Source organism: Myxocyprinus asiaticus, chromosome 1 (assembly GCF_019703515.2).
Source record: "Myxocyprinus asiaticus isolate MX2 ecotype Aquarium Trade chromosome 1, UBuf_Myxa_2, whole genome shotgun sequence".
In the NCBI taxonomy this organism is placed as follows: Eukaryota; Metazoa; Chordata; class Actinopteri; order Cypriniformes; family Catostomidae; genus Myxocyprinus; species Myxocyprinus asiaticus.
In genome coordinates, this window is record NC_059344.1 from 46127448 (window position 1) to 46148166 (window position 20719).

Consider the following 20719-nt stretch of genomic DNA (forward strand, 5'->3'; position numbering starts at 1 on the left):
TGTAGAGACCAGCAAGCTTCTGGGGCCGGTGCAGAACCAGATTTTACACCCTGGAACGGCCTTTTCTGTGGTGGAAACACCTGGAACAGTTTGAATTTGCAGCGGCACAGGAACCCGTCCACAAACCATGCCGGTGGAAAAGGGCTAATGGAGAGAATAAAGAGAGAATTATCATTTTCAGGAGACAATTCCTGTAAGCTGTTTGCTTTTGCTGGGAAAGGCTGAGCTCTAGGGGTGTGCACGAATTCAACTGCTGTGGCCTGTCATTCACCCCCAGGCTCAGGTCAAAGACCAGGGGTGAGTGACAGGGCAAGAGGGCCATGTCAGGGCCATGTTTGTTTAACACTGAAATGGTATGCAGACTCATTAGTGACAATAATAAAGGCACACACATACACAGATGCAAACTTGCCATTTTAGTAAGGCATTGTTATTTGTGTGTATATATATATATATATATATATATATACACACACACACATATACACTTAATACAGTATTAACAAACAAGTACAATGTGTAAGACATTTGCATTAAGGGACTTCACCTTTTGCTGACATTACAGAAACAGTAAGTACACTGTGACACGTGTAAGCGTAATCCCATTGCAGGCATTATTTTATCAATGAAAAGGATAGTAGAAAGCATTGCATTTTTACTATTATTTCTTTCTTTCAAATCTTTCAGCAAAACAAAATTGTGGCAAATCCAATTTAATTTGGATTCTCATGAGTGTATCATTTCAAAAGTCTTTGTTGTCTTATTTGCAGCTTTTGAACAGCTTCCATGCTCGTGAAACAATATCATCTACTTGCAGCTATCTGGCATCAAAATCTTATGAACACTGTTTTTAGCATGGCAATATTTAAAATGCATAATTTCATTTAGTCTCCAGGGTGTAGGTGCAGCACAAACTGAAATAATGTTGTTTTGAGGGCAAATTAAAATGAATTATTATATAAATAAAGTCATGGTGCAGGCATCAGCAACTCCCAAACGATCTCAGACAGATTTTATTGTGTTACATGCACTAAAAGAATTACCCTCTGTGTCCCTTTTATAAGCCTTATATTATAGGGGCTTTTTCATTCATCTTTGTGTGTGGGGAGTTTAATGTCTGCCCTTGTGTGATGAATACTGAGGTGTGTATGTGCATCTGTATTGCAGCTAACAACGTTTGTACTAGGTAATTCTTTCCCTGGTGTGTTTTGTCTGTCCATAGGCACATAGGCCATGTGGGAATGCGAGGAGGTTGGGTGGGAGTGAGTGTGCGCTCACTGAGACCGTATTACCTCTTCCTGCGTGGAGTGTGTTGTGTCTCGAGTGATTGGTGATCACATTTGTAATGGCACTCTGCTGCAAAACGCCATTATGCCTTTTGTCTTGCTGAGCCTCTAACAGCCAACCAGCTCTCAGAGTAAAGAGGTATAAATGAAAAACAGGTACACACAGACTCTTAACAAGTGTACTGTATGTGAGATAATTTTGCTGTAGGAGACTAGCTATAGGTGTGTTAAGTAAAAACTAAAGAGTGAAAATGATGCATTTAAAAAAGTTATAGTCAGTTTTGGGGAGTAGTTTACTAAAAGTTATAACACTACTAACTTAACATTTTTCAGCAGCGTAACATTAGCTCAGTTATTTGTAGCTTTTCCAATAACGAGCTACATTGTCCAACGAGCATCTCTGGCATTTGTTACATTGTATTGCGAATGCAGCAATGGAACCGAGGAGGAGACATCAAACACACTCACCTAAACTGTCCTCTCTCTCATGTAGCTCTAGGGGGAAAAAAATAACTTGAATGTGAATCGTTTCTTTCGGACAGTTCATGTAAATGAACCAGGTGAAACAAACAATTCTCTTATACTGTATTTAGCGATAGTAACTCAGATTCATTTTAGCAAGTCAGTTCTTTCGGACTATATATGTAAAATCACTTCAATGAGTGATTCACTTAAGCCCCATTTAGCCTTAAAGTCACTTTTCTTTTTTGAAGTGACATTTTTTGTTAATTGCTGCTATCACTATATTTCGATTCAGTTATATGAAAAAGGGTGAACTAGTTTTATTAGTGTATATTAAGTATACATTTATGCTAATTGAATGTTGACGCCCTGTTTAACCCTTATGAAAATTAATCATGATTTTACTATAGTAATAGACCTGTTCAGCTGTGACATCAATTTGTAGGTAAACCCAGAAGTCTAATTCGCCATGGGTTCCCTCAGGATTTTCCTAAGGTTTTATAATGGGTTTTTCAACTTATGTGTAAAATAAGGTCTGTGGTAAACATTACTTGACAATACATGGTGTTTTGTTCTACAACATATATTACACACTTTCATACCTCAAATGTCAATTTTGATGCCACCGTGTGATTTTTTTAAAAAAAAGTATACAATTCAATACGTTTTCAAAATTCACATTTGAGGTATGAAAGTGTAATATATGTTGTAGAACAAAACATCTATGTATTGTCAAGTTATGTTTACTACAGACCTTATTTTACTCATAAATCTAAAACTCCCATTATAAAAATCCCATGGGAACCCATGGCAAATTCTCTTCCGTGTTTGTGGACAACAGCCTTAACAGCTCTATTATACTGTAGTAACTATATGTTTTTTTGTTTATTCGTTTGTTTTTGCCTGAAACATGGTTTTACAATAGTAATACTGTAGTAAGCATGTTATATTTTTTATTTTATTTTTTGTAAACATGGTTTGATGCAATTAACTAAGGTTTTACTACAGTGATACTGTAGTATCAATATAGTAACCATGGTTTTACCAGAGTAATATAGTTAAGTATAATGTAGTTTTTTTTCTTATTCAGTAGCTTGTAATATAGCTAGTGAAGAGTAGCTTCACTGTAGTGTAACTATAAATTATGAGTAGCTTGTAGCTTGGGAAGCTACAGTTCCAAAGTACAAAGTACACTGGTTACAATTCTTTTTCATATTCTAGTTTAATATGGACAATCAGCTACAGGATAAATAAGCTATTAGTAGGCTGATTTCCTCAAAAATGTTAACACTATGGCACTTTCAAAATATTGATTCGTTTATTTTAGCATCCCTACTGCCTGGTACAACAACATTGGCTCAGCCGATGCCGTGAGTTTGGAGCAGGATTATCTGTTTGTCCAACCATTGGAAGACAAGGGGATTATTCGGGAAACTCCTAGTTCCCTTAGCTGTGTGGCATATTGATTTCTTGTTGTGCGAAGGACCGTTCAAGCCCCATTTAAGATTTCTATTCTGCACGTAGCCGGGAGCACACCAAGGCCCCGTAAATTAGGGAAATTGCACATTCATCACTCGCATTATTTTAAGATACTTTGAAAACCTGACAGCTTGAAGATCTACGGTGGTGCATTACAAAACGTTACAACTCCTCCCTTTCTATCTCTCCCTCTCCCCTCCTTGGGGTAATGTAGGGGTCATTGGGACACGCCCATGATTTTTTTTTTTTGTGTAGGACTGTGTGTGAGTTGATTGTCTGTGCATGTGATTGAGAGAATTTATAAGGTACCCTAAATTAGCATTTGTCATGGGAGTGCTTCCAAGGTGAGACTGCAGATGGTGAGTGAATTACAGTGCATGTAAATTACACAGGGTAAGAGAGACAGCTCGCCTCAAAGACGTCAGCAGACAAAGTGAAGCCTTGGGTCAGCGCAGCAGTGAATCAGTCAGGCCCGATTGTTGACGAGTGAAGCACATGGATGTGCGTGTCACCTTCATCATTGTAATTTGCTATGTGCTGGATGCACCGGCGCCTGCTTATTGTGTAGGACAACTGAACATAGTATGTGTGTTTGTATGTGATAGCGCAAAAACAAATAGATTTCCACCACCATGCATAATCCGCAAATTCGTTTATCTGAAAAGTCCAGCAATACATGGAGTCTCTCAGAAGTTCAATAGCATTACAACACGGCATCCATTTGTGTTGGAGAGTGTTGTGTGTGAGGGCTGGTTTGTGAGTTTCACTGTGCTTTAGACACTCTCTTCTTTTGTAACAGTGCAATGGAGATAAAGCCACCAATGTGTGGCTTAGTCCTGCTCAAGTAAACCTCTCATTCTGAGTAGATTATGTGTATAGACCAATTATGCTCCTCACATCCTGGGAAATATACTCATTGTTGAGGTATTTGAGGTGTTTGGGCACAAAGCAATCATATAGGCCTTTTCTACACACAGATACCTTTGGCTAGGTTTTATTGTGAATGTGTGTGCCTGTTTACAATTTGTTTACTCCCTGTTGTGTATTGGGTCAAATACAAAGCACACCAATTTCTAAAGACTAATATCAGCATATTGCTAGGACCAAATGAATCTGGCACTTCTTGACATGACAGTATCTATCATAAATAGCCTGGGTTCCTTTAAAAGATGCTATTAGCATCAGGGTGGTGTGGGATATTTTTTATTTGTGTGTGTGGGAGTGTGTAGGCATTTCTTGATAGTTAAATGTTGTGTCTGTGCTTACTTGTTTTCAACTTTAATAATCCCTGAGTTCTGTGGCTTGCCTAGGCTGGAACAGAGGAGAGAAAATGCTTTCTTACACTTCAATTATATTTTATTTTTTTGTTACTAATGAGCACTGTAAATATGGCGCAAGACTTCAGGGAAGCCTGTGAAGGCTGACATTTTCACACACAGCAGCACCTTGCCACCACACATGATGTCCCCTCTACCTGTCTCTTGATGTCTTCGAGTGTGTGCATGTGCATGCTGAATGCTTTATAACAGAACTGACTAGGAACATATACAGTAACTAAACAGAGTAAACCATTTTTGAGAAAACGTTCCACCATTATGAAATCTATCATAAACATTCCCTTACTTCCAATGATCTATTCACACAGGCTCTCTCTCTCTCTCTCACTGTGACTCTATTTCTCTCTGTCTCTTGCTCCCTAAGCCAGGCAGAGGTGGGTAGAGTAGCCAAAAACTGTACTCAAGTAAAAGTACAATTACTTAAAAAAAATTATTACTCAAGTAGAAGTAAAAGTACTTACATAAATAATTACTTGAGTAAGAGTAAGAAAGTATCCAATTAAAAGAGTAACTCGTTACATTCACAAATGACATAATGGACGTTAACTTCCCTATATTCAATTACATAATACACATTTAACATGTATTACAGAATTATTATTATTATTATTAATGGAAATGCTGTCATCATTCACCATCATGTTGTTCCAAACCCGTATGACTTTCTTTCATCCATGCAACACAATAAGGAGATTTTAGACAGAATGTTTGCCTGAGTCACTATTTACTTTCAGTGAATGTGTTTTCTCTCCATATTTTGAAAGTGAATGGTGACCGAGACTGTCAGTCCCTAACATTCTGTCTAACATCTTTTGTGTTCCACATAATACAAGGCATCACACTGGTTTGGAACAATATGAGGGTAGGGACATTAAGACAGAATATTAAATTATGGCTGAGCTATCACTTTAAAGACATAGTTTACCCAAAAATGAAAATTCTCTCATCATTTACTCACCCACATGCCATCCCAGATATGGATGACTTCCTTTCTTCTGCAGAACACAAATTAAGATTTTTAAAATAATATTTTAGCTCTACAGGCCAACATTTTGATGCTCCAAAAAGCAAATAAAGGCAGCATAAAAGTAATCCATAAGACTCCAGTGGTTTAATCCATATCTTCAGAAGTGATATGATAGGTGTGGGTGAGAAACAGATCAATATTTGTCATTTTTTGCTAGACAGCAGGGGGCGATATGCAGAGAAGTATGTGAATCACCAAAAACTCAAGAAGAATGCGAAAGTGATCTGTTTCTCTGTTTCTCATCCACACCTATCACATAGCTTCTGAAGATATGGATTTAACCACTTAAATGGTTAAAGAGTCTTATGGATTACTTTTATGATGACTTATGTTTGTTTGTTTAGCTTTATAATGTTGCCACCCATTCACTTGCATTGTATGGACCTACAGAGCTGAGAAATACTTCTATAAATCTTCATTTAAGTTCAGCAGATGATAAAAAGTCATACACATCTGGGGTGGCATGAGGGTGAATAAATAATGACAACTGTAATTTTTGGGTGAACTATCGCTTTAAGGGCTCTTGTCAGATCTGGATGAATTTGTCAATAAGAGAGGTTTGGAAACATTTATTGTAATTATTACAGTGAAAACATGAAAATGTCCCACAAGGACATTATATATTATGCTGAAATATAAACCAAAGCAAGATCATGCTTTATTAATCCCTTCTTTTGCTATTTCATAGCTTTTAAAGTCCTGTGTGGATTCTTATTTTAGTGTAGTTACAGTTTTCAGTGTTGTAAGTATTTAGATCATTAGTTCTGTACAGCAGTACCACCGCTGTCTAAATGCATATACGCAGCCTAGTGAGTATGGCACCAACCCCGGTCGTGGAACACTCGCTGTGTCTGAAAGCACCCCCATCCACTATATAGTGCACTATTTCGGGTGTCTGCCATTTTGTAGGAGGGTCTGAATTCTGAGTGAGCCACTCGTTCCCTACTTTTGTTCACTCATTATTACCGACAATGCACTCTAATTTTGAGTGTACATTTGGTGTACACTCGACGACGGTTAATTGCCCACAAACCACAACGGGGAAGATGTACGAGCTGGGAGTTTACTGCTTCCTTCACTCCTGCAATGTTTTATTTCATGCTGAATGTAGTAAATTACTTTGACAAATCATTACTTGATTAAAATAACATAATAGCATATAGAGAGACAAAACATACAGATACATTTTAAAATGTACTCTTTATTTGATAAAATGTGTTTACTCTTTATATTAACACACAGCATATATTAAAATGACCGAATGACTAAGAATTAAGATTTATTGTATTAATATATTATTTAATAAGAATAACAAGGCCCAAGTATTTTTAAATTTCTTATGTGACGTTGTTTCTGCGACAGCCCCAGAGCTCCGATACTTGGTGTATAGTCAGCGTCCGAATTCACTCATTTCGTTAATTTACTGCTGAGATATAGTGCACTAACTGCCATTCACTATATAGGAAATAGTGAATGAGTGAACGATTGCGGACACAGCCACTCTTCGCCATACAATTGCCTCGCGCCCGCACATCTCACGCGCGCCCCGCACACCTCGCTGTGCATGGGCAGAAATGCTGTCTGTTCGCGCTCCAGTTGTCGATCACGCGAATGGCCGTGATTTACACTTAACTTGGATTTATACAGTTAATCCGCCTGAAGTAGCTGCGATAGTTTCCAGAACCCCCACGAGGGCACGGGGGAAATGCATAAATACTGCTCATGACATGTGGAACGCGGGACAAAGCGCACTGATATAGTGCTGCACTGATTTAAAAATGTTCACTTAAAAACTGGTGTCATAAGAGCCCAGTTACATTATCACCCTGAAAATGACCATCTCATTACACAGAAAAGCTCGCGTTAGGATTAGAGCCAAAACTTACCTCAGCGTGCTGCCTTAAATTGGAGCTGTGATTTTAATCTTGAAATATCAGCATGTCTTCGTGTTAAATGAAGGCAATGCATGACGAAACTATTCTTTTTTTCACTGTGCGGAGCGAAGAAAGTGTTGCAGCAGTGATTAAGTGACAGTCTGTGACAGCGGCTCAGCACGTGCAGCTGTGTGAACTTCCGCTCTTGTAAAAGTCTCATTTAATAATCTCTCAATAATTACACATTAATTAAAATTAAACCCAGTAATGTAATGACAGGAACGCCACCCATTGTAAAGAAGTAAAAGTAAAAAAAAATAAAAAATAGTTTGAGTAAAAAGTACCCACTTTTAAACCTACTCTAAAAGTCCACCTCTGAAGCCAGGCATTAACACATGGTATCATACAGATTTTTTTTTTTGTTTGTTTTTTTTGTGCAAGCTATGCTAAAGCAGAATTCAAAAGTCAAACACTATTTGTGGTACTGTTGCCATCCTGGATGAGGCCCAAAAAAATAGTTCATTACATAATAGGAGCCTGTGCTAATTACAATTGTGAAAATGCGGAAAAAGTGACAGTTAATGCCAGAGCAATTATTAGCAAGATTACGCTGTAGAGAGAGAAAGGCACATTGCTCTTCACAATGTCTGATGCTTCCCTTGTTAAGCCATATTAAGAAACACTGTGAGTCGGTGTGTCACCAAGCAGGGTATTAGATGAGAGGAGGGAAGTGATAGATCTGCCAAAAACACACGATGCCACTAAATTCTGCTGCATCAGAGATAAAAACGTAATTCTTGAGAGATCAACAATAAATGTTTACACACACACACCTGGCTGATTTTAAAATGCTCAGGTCTGGTGGTCGATCCCTACTGCCACACAACACCTTTTCATACACTTGTCATCTGCTATTTAACTGACAGCAGCTCTCTTTAATCTTTTCATTTCTTATCCCCCGGCGCCCGACAGACTTGTGAGTCATGACACGTCAAGTTATTGCAAAAAACCCAAAACAGTTTCAATTTAATGCTGCAGTAGAAAAAAAAAAAAAAAAGGTTATATGAAGTCATATAATGAGTGCTTCATTGTCAACAACAACAAAAAGAAACATGGCACAGAATGCATAACAGTGCCTGTTCTGTTAACATGCCAATATTTTACACATAAGATTTCCATTCACTGGCAGCTGTCAGTTACTTCAGTAAATTAACTGCCAAAATGTCACGGAACTGTCAATGGAGGTAAGGTAACCATGGTTACCTTTCATATCCCCAAAAATGATGAAGCTGCAGTGTGGTTTTATGGAGGAATAATTAGACAAACAACAAAATAAAATATACCAATCAAAAAGGCATTCTACAATATGAAACAACAACCTAGAGTGTTCATAAATAAAAGGTTACATTGTGAAATTCCTCCTTACATAATAAAGTAGCATCTTATAGTACAACCATTTAAGTGACATGATGGAACAAGTACTGTCTTGTACAAGAAGTTTAACCCTTTGAGCACGAGGTGGAAATATAACTTTAGGGTGTTACTTTTCATGATTTTTTTCTTCTCGTTTTCATATCATCTGATTAAATAACATATTTATAAAACTATTGTGCAAAACAATTTCATTAATGTCTTCATATATTGTGCACCAGTAGATAGTCATACTCATCTTAAATTAAAAAATATAAAATGATGCATAATTTAGACAGAAATAAGTTTATATGTTTTTATGTACACATTTTTACACCGACCTGAATTCATAAAGGCCCCTGATTTGAGCAAACTAAAAGACTGCTATTTTGGATTCGCATATATTCCTGCACTGCAAGCTTTTGGAGTGTAAGGAGTGATCTATCAGATGATGTGATTTTTGGGTGGTTAAAATAACCTAGAACTTGCCTACTCAAACTTGTATGAATTTGGCAATTTCCAATCTCTAATTTCTCTCTTTTTATTTATATTTTTTAATTTGCGTACTCAGAGGGTTAAATGTTTTTTTATTTCTGCTGACACCAGCATATTAAGGTCATGTAAAAAAAGGAAAAATAAGAGAGAAGGAAAGAGAGAGATAAATAAAAGCCGAGATTTAGTTATCAAATATTGAACTAAACCATTTCATTAATGCATGCAGCTTACTGCATCTCAAGGATGCCAAAAATCCAATTTACACAACTTTCAAATACATACAACTTCATTTTAAGTCATTTTTTTATTTTTATTATTTACCTTCATATTTTACCAGTGACAAAAGCACCTCTTCACTAAGCATTGCACAGTTAGAAAATTATCATTTGTTTTTCTATGTTTTCCATTTTTAACTAAAAATGCAGAAAGTGAATGTCTCTGGGGCTGAATGAGTGTTCCCCTGAGGAAAACTCCAAAAGATGTGCCAAAACTAAACAGTAGTTTTCTGGCACATATGTGCAGTTTGTTCTTCGTTATTTACTTTCAATTCTTTTAATATTTATTTTTATTTTTTCATAAGAAATGTTAGTCAAAAAGCTTGAAAAAACAAACAAAAAACAAACAAAAAAAGGACCGTAATAGAGTTTTTTTCTCCTTGGCCATTGCTAAGGTTTTTCAAGTTCACTAACATACATAAGATGGTCCTCAGGGGATTTACCATGGGTCTTACTCAGATGGAGCTTGACAGCGTGCTTGCTGGCAAAAGTCCGGTTGCACAGTTTACACTGATATGATGTACCATTAGCATCCTCATCTGGGGAAGGGGAGGGGGAGAGTGAATGAGGACTGGGGTTGGGGATTGAATGGGCCAAAGAATGCACCTGGGCTGCGAGCAGTTTCTCAGAGAGCCCCTTGGTGTGGCGTGAGATCTGGCTAACAAGTTGTTCTCCAGATAATTTAGCCAGGTCTCTAAGCCGGAAGCCTAGATGTGACTCAAGATGGCTGACATATGTGGAGGGGGAGCGGATTTGTGATGCACAGTCACTGCAGAAGAAGACAGGGTGGCCAGAGTCAAGATTTTTCAGGAATTTTGTGCCACCTGTCCGCCTCAGCTGGTATTTGACATTGGCCAGCCAGTGGCTGATGGTAGTCATTGAGAGGCCAGTAAAGCGGGAAATATGCATGCGCTCCTGCGGACTGAGGTCTGACATTATGTACTTGCCATCACCTGTTTGCCTCAAACTAGAGGCAAACTGTGCCTGCAGGATAAGTAGATGCTGAGGGTTCCAGTTGGATTGCCGGCCTTTTCGTTTCTGAGCAGGAGAGATCTCCTCTGATTCCTCAGGTGTCGATCTGTCTATATCTGAGCGCTCTGAAAGACTTGTTGGTGTGGAGGACTTGGAAGTGTGGTTCTCTGTGAGGTTGCGTAACATATCAGAGATGTCAGAAAGGGCATTCTCACGCAAAGGCGAGTTGGACATGAATGAAGCCACTGCAGATGAGGCCTTCGTCATAGTGATGGTTGATGAGGGTGAAATAGAGTTGGGAGTGGAGGTGGAGGAGGACAGGGCAGCAGATCCGAGGGAGTTGCTCTTATCGCTTTTGCCTTTGGTCAGATCAATAGGCTGGTCATTGTTGATGTGGTAGAAGTAGCGGTCCAGATGCTCATTTGTTTTTTTGGTCTGAGAAGGAGTGGAGGCAGCTACTGCTGCCTTCTCTGCCAGGCTGTTGCTCATCTTGAAAAGCATGCTCATGGGGTCAAGGGATGGCAGAGCAGGTTTGGCAGCTTTGCCAAGGTGAACATTCATGACAGACTGAAGCGCACTTAAAGGGTTGACGAATGGTTGCTCTGGAGAATGCTCAGTTATAATAGCAGTGCTGCTGCATAAGGTGGAAACAGGGGTTTTGGCAGCATGGTCAGTGCCATTTTCCAGAAAATCTTTTGTGAGAACATCACCATTTGAGTCTTTGTGAGCGTTTCTGCCACCATTGGTCTCAGGGGTTTTGGCTCCTCTTCTTTCCTTGGGGGACTCCCCTCTGGCTGATTCCCCTGCATCACTACTGCAAGGAGAAGGAGTGGTCCGTCTAAGTGGGGAAGACCTAGCTCCAGGTTCCCGCATCTTCTCCTCTACTTTGGCCACTTTTTCTGTCACTTTTTTGACAAGCTCCTCCATGGCATGGAAGTTGTTTTTGGGCAAAGGGGATGTTTGGCAACTAGGTGGGGAGATTAGTGGTTGGCTCTTGGTAGGAGACATGATCTCTTCTCCAGAAAACAAGTATTTCAAAGGGGAAATTTTCCCTGAGTTGCGCAGAGAAAGTTTCATAATGTTTGGAAGCTGGTAGGCAGCGTGAATACTGGTGTAGCCTCCCCAGCTGGGTGTGCCATTCTGTGCTTTGTTGATGGCAGATGTTACTGTATTCTCTAGAGACTTCAGAATGTCAAATCCCCCCTTTGGGCTTTCTTCAAGATCTTCCTCTGTCAAGTATGGGTATTTAGATGAAACTTCAAACTTCTCCTCTGTCTCACTTTCTGTTGCTTTCTTGTCTTTGCTATTATTTGGCTCCTTGGTACATTCTACTTCCTTCTCCTCCTTTTTTATCTCCATGGGTGTGATGGATGGGGAAATACTAGGGGGAGTAGGAGCAGGAGGTGGTGGGGAGAATGCAGTGGCAGCTAGTGGAACTGACTGTACCTTGTCCTCATTAGTTGGTACGATGTTAGGAGCAGTTGTGTGCATTGAATCGATGGGTTTGCCTTTCTTGATGGCAGAGTTAGTGACCTTGATGAAGTGACCTGTGACCATCATATGGGCTGTTAGCTCCTGCAGTGTGTCATGTGAGCTTCCACACTCCATACACTTCAGGATCTGAGATTTACGTGACTCAAACTGCCATGCATAGCTTGCACCATTCTGGTGTCCGTACCGATGGTTGGGTGTGATGTAGGGATTATGAGTCTTCTGAAGGTCACTAGGATCAGATAAAGAGGGCTTGGGGGTGCCACCATTGGAGTCTGGTGAGCTGGGGAGTTCTAGCTCAATGGGGGCTCGTTTACGAGCTGAGGAGATAATCTTGGCTGCCACAGGTGTTACAGGTTCCTTAAGAGGCACTTTCTGGTAGTGTTTCGTCTTGATCATGTGAACACTAAGGTCCTGCAGTGACTCAAAAGAATGACCACAGTACATGCACTTAAGAACTTTCTGTGCATCCTCTTTTCCTTCCATCTCCAAGAGGGAACGTTTGCGAGGCTTTGACCAGCGCTTGGCACCTTCACTGTCTGTCTCATGGTTATCATCTCGATAGTGTCCTGTCTCATTCATATGTACGGTGAGCTCAACCAGAGTGTCATAAGCAGCACTGCAGTCTTTGCAACGGAACTTGCTTGCACCAGTGAAGATGGATCCATACAGTTTGGTGCTCTGTCTGTATAGCTGCACAGTACTGAAGAGGTTTGGCTCGGATGCTGGGTGCAGCAATCTATTCTGGTTCTGCGAAACATGCTGCAAGGTCTTAGCCATAGCTGTCTGGTGCCAGTCGTAACCTCCACTACCACAGCTACTGCTGCTGCTACTACTGCTGCTGCTACTACTATGACTACGTGGGGGCTTTTCTGCTGGCTGCTGAGACATATTCAAGTTCAGAGATGACCAGTAGGAGTTGGTCAGGAAGCTAGTGTAGATAGCTTTCATCTGCTTCAAGCTGTCTGGGCCTAACGGTGCCGCTTCCTCACTGATTGGCATGGCCGTTGTTGTCATCATCATAGATGAAGTTGAAGAAAGTGAGGTGAGGGGCTCCTTGGCTGAGCTGTCCTCTTCGTTCTTCACTGATGCACTCTCGAAGTCTGACATGCGGTCACTGGACTCACTCAGGTGTGACTCGCTGTCCATCTCATGGCTTGAGAAATCAGCAGGTGGAGAGTCGTTGAAGCCTGGCCTATCTTTAAGGAGTAAGTCCTTTTCTTGGCACACATACTTCATGGCAGGTTCCTCCTCCACAGCTGAATCCTCTCCCTCAGCGTCCTCATCTAGTAAAGCAGCCCCCTTTAGCTCCTCTGGTATATATGCTGCAGGTAAGAAAATAGATACAAGAAAAGAAAGAAAAGACATGTTATCACAATGTTCAATGGTACACACACAACACACTGCCTACTATGTTGGATAGACAGCTGATAGAAATGTCAGGCATCAGTCAGGCATTCCTCAAGCACTGACAAACAAAACAATCAGTCAGGCTTTTTCATATCATAAACTGTTGCAGTAATTCCTTCTCTACTTTCCTCTCACATTATATTGCCACATGGAATGAAGTAATGTTCCTCCCTTCCTTTTGTTCTGAAAAAATAGTGAGACAAAAAAGAGGGGGAGGGGGTTTAAAAGAACAGAAAAAAATTACTCTTCAAACCAGAGTTGCCACCTTATTCTTCTCAAGGGGCAACAGCTTGAAATTAAAACTAAATTTGAAATTAATGAAGCACATTCTGGAGGTGGCATTCGTTTCTGAAGTAATAAATTACTTGTATCAACCTCAGAGACAGCAGTTCCTGTCTGTCAATTAATATGTCTTACGCTTCTTCAGCAGCCCCTAATGCATTCCCAAACAGACACACTCGCCATTTAAATTAAGAAAGCATTCTCACTCATTACCCAGCTAAGGCTTGCCTGCCTGTAAATAAAAATGATTGTATGTACATTTTCAACATAAAAATCCTTGCAACAAACACATTTCAGAGACAATTACAAAAGATTAGAAAGTTATTATTTACAGTTTAGCCTGGAAAATGCAACAGCTCATAAAATGGTCATGTTATGCATAAGGCAGCATGATGAAATATGAAACAAAAATATACTCTTTTTAACTTCAGTGCAAGAGAGACAGCACAAGAAATGTAATACATTGAAATAATTCTGTGCATTTCTAACTGTGTCTGTTAATCACACTTCTGACCAGGTATGTAAACAATGGAGGGAAAAGACACTCCATTGGTCACATTGGTTTTCTGTGAACACATTCTATCTTGTCTAAATACCACAAATGTCAAAATTGTCATACCAAAACTTCAACACACAGCAGATAGATTTTATTCTAAATATATGTCAATTTGTCTACAAGGAACATTTGATGATGCTCCAGCCTTTGTGCAATAAAGACAACAGTTTGAAAAGAATCACCTATCAAACAATTTTATGAATAAATAACCTCTTTTTAAGATTTCTAATGGGATTTCATTTAAGCTTTTCGTAAAAAAAAAAAAATTAAATAAAAAAATAATAAAAAAAAAAACACTGTCATGATGCAACCATGATGGTTGTGTATATAAAAATACAAAAATACAAAGAATGCTATGAAACCAAGGACAGTCATTTTGTAGCTGTTGGCAGAGTGACACAAAGGGTTTGGCAAATGCACAATGTTTTTTTTTTTTTTTTTGGTTGTAATGTACATACCTCATGGCATCAGGCATACTGTGTTCAAATGTTTTAAAGTCTTTACAAGTATACTATATCTCTTTATTTTTCATTTTGTAATGCAGTGTGCTTAATATTTAGTATTAATTTGTTATTAATATTTATTATTATTATTATTATTATTATTGTTATTATTATTACAGAATAATACAATTAAACTGACAAATCCAAAAAAAATAATGTAATATTATTTTTATCCTACAAGTGTAAATTGGAAAAATGACGTTAAATATCTGAACTGAATGGCAAAAAAAATAATTAAAAACTGAATAAGTCCCAGAACAAAAGACTTCTTTTCCAAGACAAGAAATGTATTTATTTTTTAAACAACATTATTATTAGGATTCATCCTCTCACACACATCACAGCCAGTCTGTGAAATTTAATCGCCCCCTACACAAATCAAAACCAACTGTGATCGTGCAGCACACACAAACATACATGCACACACTCACACACAGCCATCTGTTCTGAATCAGCCAAAACGACAGCTGTTTAAGAGAACAATGCCTTCGTTCAGGAAGCAGAAGAAGCCGAGCTTTACATCAAGGCCAAATAGCAATGTAAAATCCCCTTCCTTCAAATATATACACTGACTTTAAACCTACTCACAATTATTTCTATATACACACACACAGACATATGTGCATACACACACATAAAAAGATGTCACTTGTACCATGAAATCTTTAGATCCTAGTAAACCACTACATGTAAAATATTAAGGTCAACCTTGAACATAATTACACAAAATGATTAGCTGGTAATTAATGTTAAAAAGGAGGGTCGGGTGCTGATGGGAGAAAAGAATAAGCACATGAGAGAGAAAGTGTTTGCTCATCACTTCAAGAATAATGTCGCTCTCCGATGAAAAACACGTATCACCACTTTTGGCAATTTTGAATTTTTACCATAGACGGAATGCACTGAATGACCTCTTCCTACTGTTTGAATTGTGCATCGAAATGACCAATGAAAAGATGTTTAATCAGGCTATCTGTTTAACAAGTATCTCCATTGGCCTTGAGAAGTGTCCATCAAAACCGCGTATATCCCGCCCTTAAGTTTTGAAGAACATCAACTACCACACATTGTGCTGGCTCTGTGATTTCCCTGACAACCAAAGCCATTCATGCACGCACAATGTCAGGAGGCTTTCAAATGTAGACTATACCAGCCATGTACGGTTGCCAGATTTCCATTTTCACGAAACTGCGAGTGAAAGCTAATTCTGAAAGCTAATTTTGCGTTAGACCCAGAAAACGCGTCTCAAAACTGAACTGTCCACTCAACAACTGGACTAGAAACCTTAGTCATAAAACTGATTTCGATCTAAAATAGTAAGTGAAAGCTCAGATTATATCCAAAAATAAATTCTCTAGCAATTGATAACCTACCAACTGTATTCTGGGAAACAAGAACAGTTAGACTAGAGTCTGTAACTGAACATGAGCCATTGGAACCCATGATAAGAAAGCTGTGTATGTCCACGTTCGCTAACAAAAATCCAGTTAAAAAGTCCAATTAAAATAACAAACTGTTCACTAACAGATATGTAATGACAGAATTCTATTTTTTGTGCTAAAGGTGAGTAATACATGTTATTTTTTATTCATTTCGTAGGATTGTTTATGCGAAAAAGTTTTTCCATGCTCTTGAAAAATACATTTTTTGGAGATACGTGCTTTTCATCAGACAACGACAATAAGCAAACCTGTCTTACGGTAACCTTGACCTGAACGTGATTGTATGTGGAGCACAGAGTTTAAGTATTACCGTTGAGGAGACGTACGCCCTACAGCAAATCTGAAGGAGATGTGTGTACATGTTTTTGTATGTGTGCATATTTTGTTCAAAACTCATTCTCCGACACCAAACACAGAATTAGGTCTGCTTGACAACGCCACAATCGGCCCCCGGCTAACAGGTAACCTGAGAGGGCTGGAAGACAAGAAGAAAGCAGAGGCAGGGGCTAATGAGAGAGACAATCTACAACACACACACACACACACACACACACACACACACACACACGAGTTGGTGCATATTCTGCCTGTAATCCAGGTTCCCAAGCCTCTAGTGTACCCAGAGTCTGTGTGTTCTGGCTGGGAACAATATTTAGCTTTCATCACTGGACCTTCTGAAGCCTGTGCTCTCCAGGCCTTGCCACACAGGTGCTGTTTTAATTAGAAAACCGGATGCTTGGGTGGCAGGGTGGGGGGGTAAAACGAGACTGATCTCCCAATGATTTAGCATCAGATTAGAAGAAGAGCTTGGTCTGATTTACACTCAGATGTCCAGGGAGACAACCAGCAGGGAATGCTGTTTTCTAAGGCAGTGAAGAGCATAACCTTGAAAACTTAGATGGTCGTCTGGGTCTGGGCTGTGTTTCCCAATAACAATCGATTTTAGTGGTTAAGAGCGTTTTATACGAGCAATTTTACGAATGTTCATTATTTTTTACGTTTGTTTCCCAAAACTGCACTTATTGTTTTTACAATAATTTTGTGCAGAACGAACTTTTACACAATCTGCTTCTATAATCAGGTGTGCATTTGTAATATTTCGTTTTCACAAATTCCTCTCGATATAAAAGCTTTCAGGATTAGTGAAGACAGTGGAGGCTCTGTGTATGATCCTGCTATTTACAAGCATTCATTGAATATTATCCCGTGTTATCGTGAAGCGCAAAATAAGGAGATGTTTGGAAGATGCGCTTTAGGGACATTCACCAATAAGGTCTGCTCTTTACTCCCAAAAGTGATAACGGTGACAGTAAAGCTGCATGTGCAGTGCTACACAACTTTTAGTGCTGGCGAGTGAACCTTTGGGTGTCAGAAAGGAAGAGGAGACAAGGATAAAAGCATCTGCCAAATGAGTAAATGTAGGATGAGCAAATATATGGACAATTTTCATGCATGGCAGCAAGTTAATGACTTTTTTCTTCTCTTTCTAATATTAATTTATACAGTTGTCTGCATCAATCATGACACAACATTGTTGTTAACAACTTGTCCAACTAATCCACACAAATAACTTTATTTGCTTACTAATTAATCTATTCATCCATTTAGACTACTTTATGTGTTTCATTATTATTATTATTATTATTATTATTATTATTATTATTATTATTAGACTTGTCTGTTAAAATAAAAATAAATAAAACACATATATTCTGATATTAAAGTCTCAGCATAAAGTGTAGCTATTACTATTTAAATTGTATAAAGTGTAATTTTGTGTTTGTCCTGCAGGTGTCTGCTTGAGTCCTCACGATGCTCTCAGTGCAGTAGGAATACTCCAGAGCACTCGTTAATCTACGAGCATTTTCAAGAACTACTTAATTTACAATGCTTTTGGGAAATGGGCTGCAAAACTAAGATGAATCGTAAGTTGGATTCTACGATCTACTTAGGTTTATGGTGCTTTTGGGAAACGAGGCTCTGGACTATTAGAACACATACTATATGCAAAATCATCAGAGCGGAAACCTTAACACATATCCAAGTAATATAAAATCCCCAAGACATTTAATCAAAAGAATAAGATTTAATGCAATTGAATGTTACGCAAGTACATATCAAAAGCATGTGCAATCTTTAGAATTATTTCAGGAACTAAGGTGCTCTTATTAGTTAACATGAATGCACTTGTAATCCTCATGTATATTTTATATAATATAAATTACATATAACAGAAAATTTACATTATGCATTGACAAAGCTATCAGTACATTTTAGAACTTTTACACAGGTAAAATACCACTTTGGTTAATCTGCCAAGTGAGCATGGTTACCAGCCTATGCAAATAATCTCAAAGTGGCCAAATATCAGCAAATTAATCTACCTGGTCTGTATATTGGTCTAGCACTAATCTACTCTACATCTGACAGAGCATGTGAATGTTAAAAGTGAATTTTTTTTTTTTTTTTAAATAAATAAATAAATAAAAAACAGACAAAAATGTCTCAACCTTCAGTTGTTATGTATTTTTAATGTATGATTCTTACTGTGCAAGAAAAATGTAGAACTATATGTTTGAATCAGGTTAACACCCCTCATCTGCTGGTGTTTGGTCTTGTTTGCAATCTGCCTCACTGATACAGACAGCAGCTGAAGTCGGCAGCCCAGTCCAATACTTCTGGGTGTTCAGATGAGCTGGAGAGAGTGAAAGAGTGAGTAGTTGGTAATTAAAGCTGCTATATATAGCCACCAAAGCCCACATTTATAATGGGAGGTATCTCTCTCTAATATGCCAATATCTGCAATGTGATATCATTAGGAGGAAAATGGTTTGTAGCCTTAAGCAGACAGGCTGTCTGTGTGCGGCTGGAGGATATGAGATAGCACCAATCCACTGCTGCTCTCCTCTTTCTCCTCCTCCTCCCTCACTCCTTTCCTCACCTTCCACCATCTCTCCTCAGCTATCATGACCCGTGTTAATGAAGTTAATTGAATCTGGGATCAATAATGCTTAATTATTGTAATTTGACATGCACAGACAAATTGGTGGGGAGGCCAGATGTGTATGCACGCATGTGGACATTAGATGAGAGTGTGTGTGTGTCCTGCACAGGGACGGGTGAGAGGGCATGGCTGGACAGAGAAGGAAGAGAGAGAAAGATGTACGAAACAGACAGGTGTGCCATCGATTCCAGAGAGATGCTCCATCGACCAGGACTGCTGACTGATGGAGGCCCTACTCCAAGGCTAGCCAGAGAGAAATAAAAAGCTCTGTAAGACCATTCTTGCCAGCCTGCACTGCCCTGCCCACAAATGGCACATTGAGATGGATTGGATGGATGGAGGTGTTTAACAGAGAGAAAACATGGAAAAGAAAATGTCCGATGCAGATAAGGGGGTTCTACCTATGCAATCAATGATGTTTTGTTTATAGAGTTCTTGGTTGTTACAAAGCGATAGTTACCATGGCTATAACCGTAATGAGTTCCGTTTCCCTGCATTGTCTCAGCAACCAGATAGAGATCAGATATTTTTATTTCTGATTAAATTAAAGGAATATTCCGAGTTATTTACAGCCTTATATCCATGGACAACATCTGTGACTTTAGTGTGATAGTTTAACATTTTATTCACGGTGCAGCATGCTTGCCTGCTAGGTTTCCATCGCAAGAGTATTACTGTTAACATGTTTTCCATTAGTTTTTACAAAATGAGCAATGAGTTTAAATTAGTGAGCATGTTTACATGCACAACCTTATGCTTAAGCCGGCAACCTGTAAGGTCATATAAACACCTCAAAAGGTTATCTTTTATCGGGCTAATGTCATAAACAGTTTAACCAAAAAATAAATAAATATTGACACAGGTAGATTTTTGCCCATTGCCCCATTTCACGATACATTACTGTTTTTTTTTTTTTTTTACTGGCTTATCCAATGCAAACATGCTTGTTTACTTTTTGACATAAAAAGCATTGCGATTCAAATGTAATCGCGGGTTTACTGAATTGACTTTTTTTTATTTATTTTTTTATAACCTGACAAAAAGCAGCAAATTGCTCTGTATGTATTTGTCATCATTGTCATCAAAATTGTGGTAGGCCTAATCGACAGTATGCTACAGGGGCAATAAAGTAGATATTGTAAATAACCTGGGAATATTCCTTTACAACAGTAACTGATTTCCAAAACCTTAAGTATGCTTAGAATTAGTAACATGCACTAAACACCTTTAAAATCTTTGCATCTTTTGTTATTATAATAATGTGAAAATAAAAGGTGGTGTTTGGGAGTGAGAGAGAGCAAGAGAGAGCAAGCAAGCTGGTGTGGATTAAAGAAAAGAAACAGGGCTGGAGGTGCATTGGTGCTGGCAGAACTGAGAGAAAGAGCTGGTAAACACAGACGCTAGCGCGGCTAAT

At 38.7% G+C, this 20719-nt stretch overlaps 1 protein-coding gene across 7 annotated transcripts in view; it reads right to left on the minus strand.

Annotated features, from left to right (window-relative positions):
• Nucleotides 1-6133: 6133 nt before the first annotated feature.
• The window catches only part of LOC127443315 (teashirt homolog 3-like), a 59949-nt gene continuing 45363 nt past the window's right edge, over nt 6134-20719 (minus strand). For 2 of the 7 annotated variants that reach the window (XM_051701823.1, XM_051701829.1), the window contains 2 exons: nt 18849-18996; nt 6134-13433 (listed from right to left, as the gene is read on the minus strand). In XM_051701823.1, coding sequence (XP_051557783.1) covers nt 10036-13433; nt 18849-18900 — 3450 coding nt within the window. In that variant the 5' untranslated portion in view covers nt 18901-18996 and the 3' untranslated portion in view covers nt 6134-10035. Of the gene's footprint in view, nt 13434-13653; nt 13702-18848; nt 18997-20719 lie in introns of all 7 variants that reach the window. The other 5 variants (XM_051701852.1, XM_051701860.1, XM_051701822.1 and 2 more) reach the window with 3 other exon arrangements.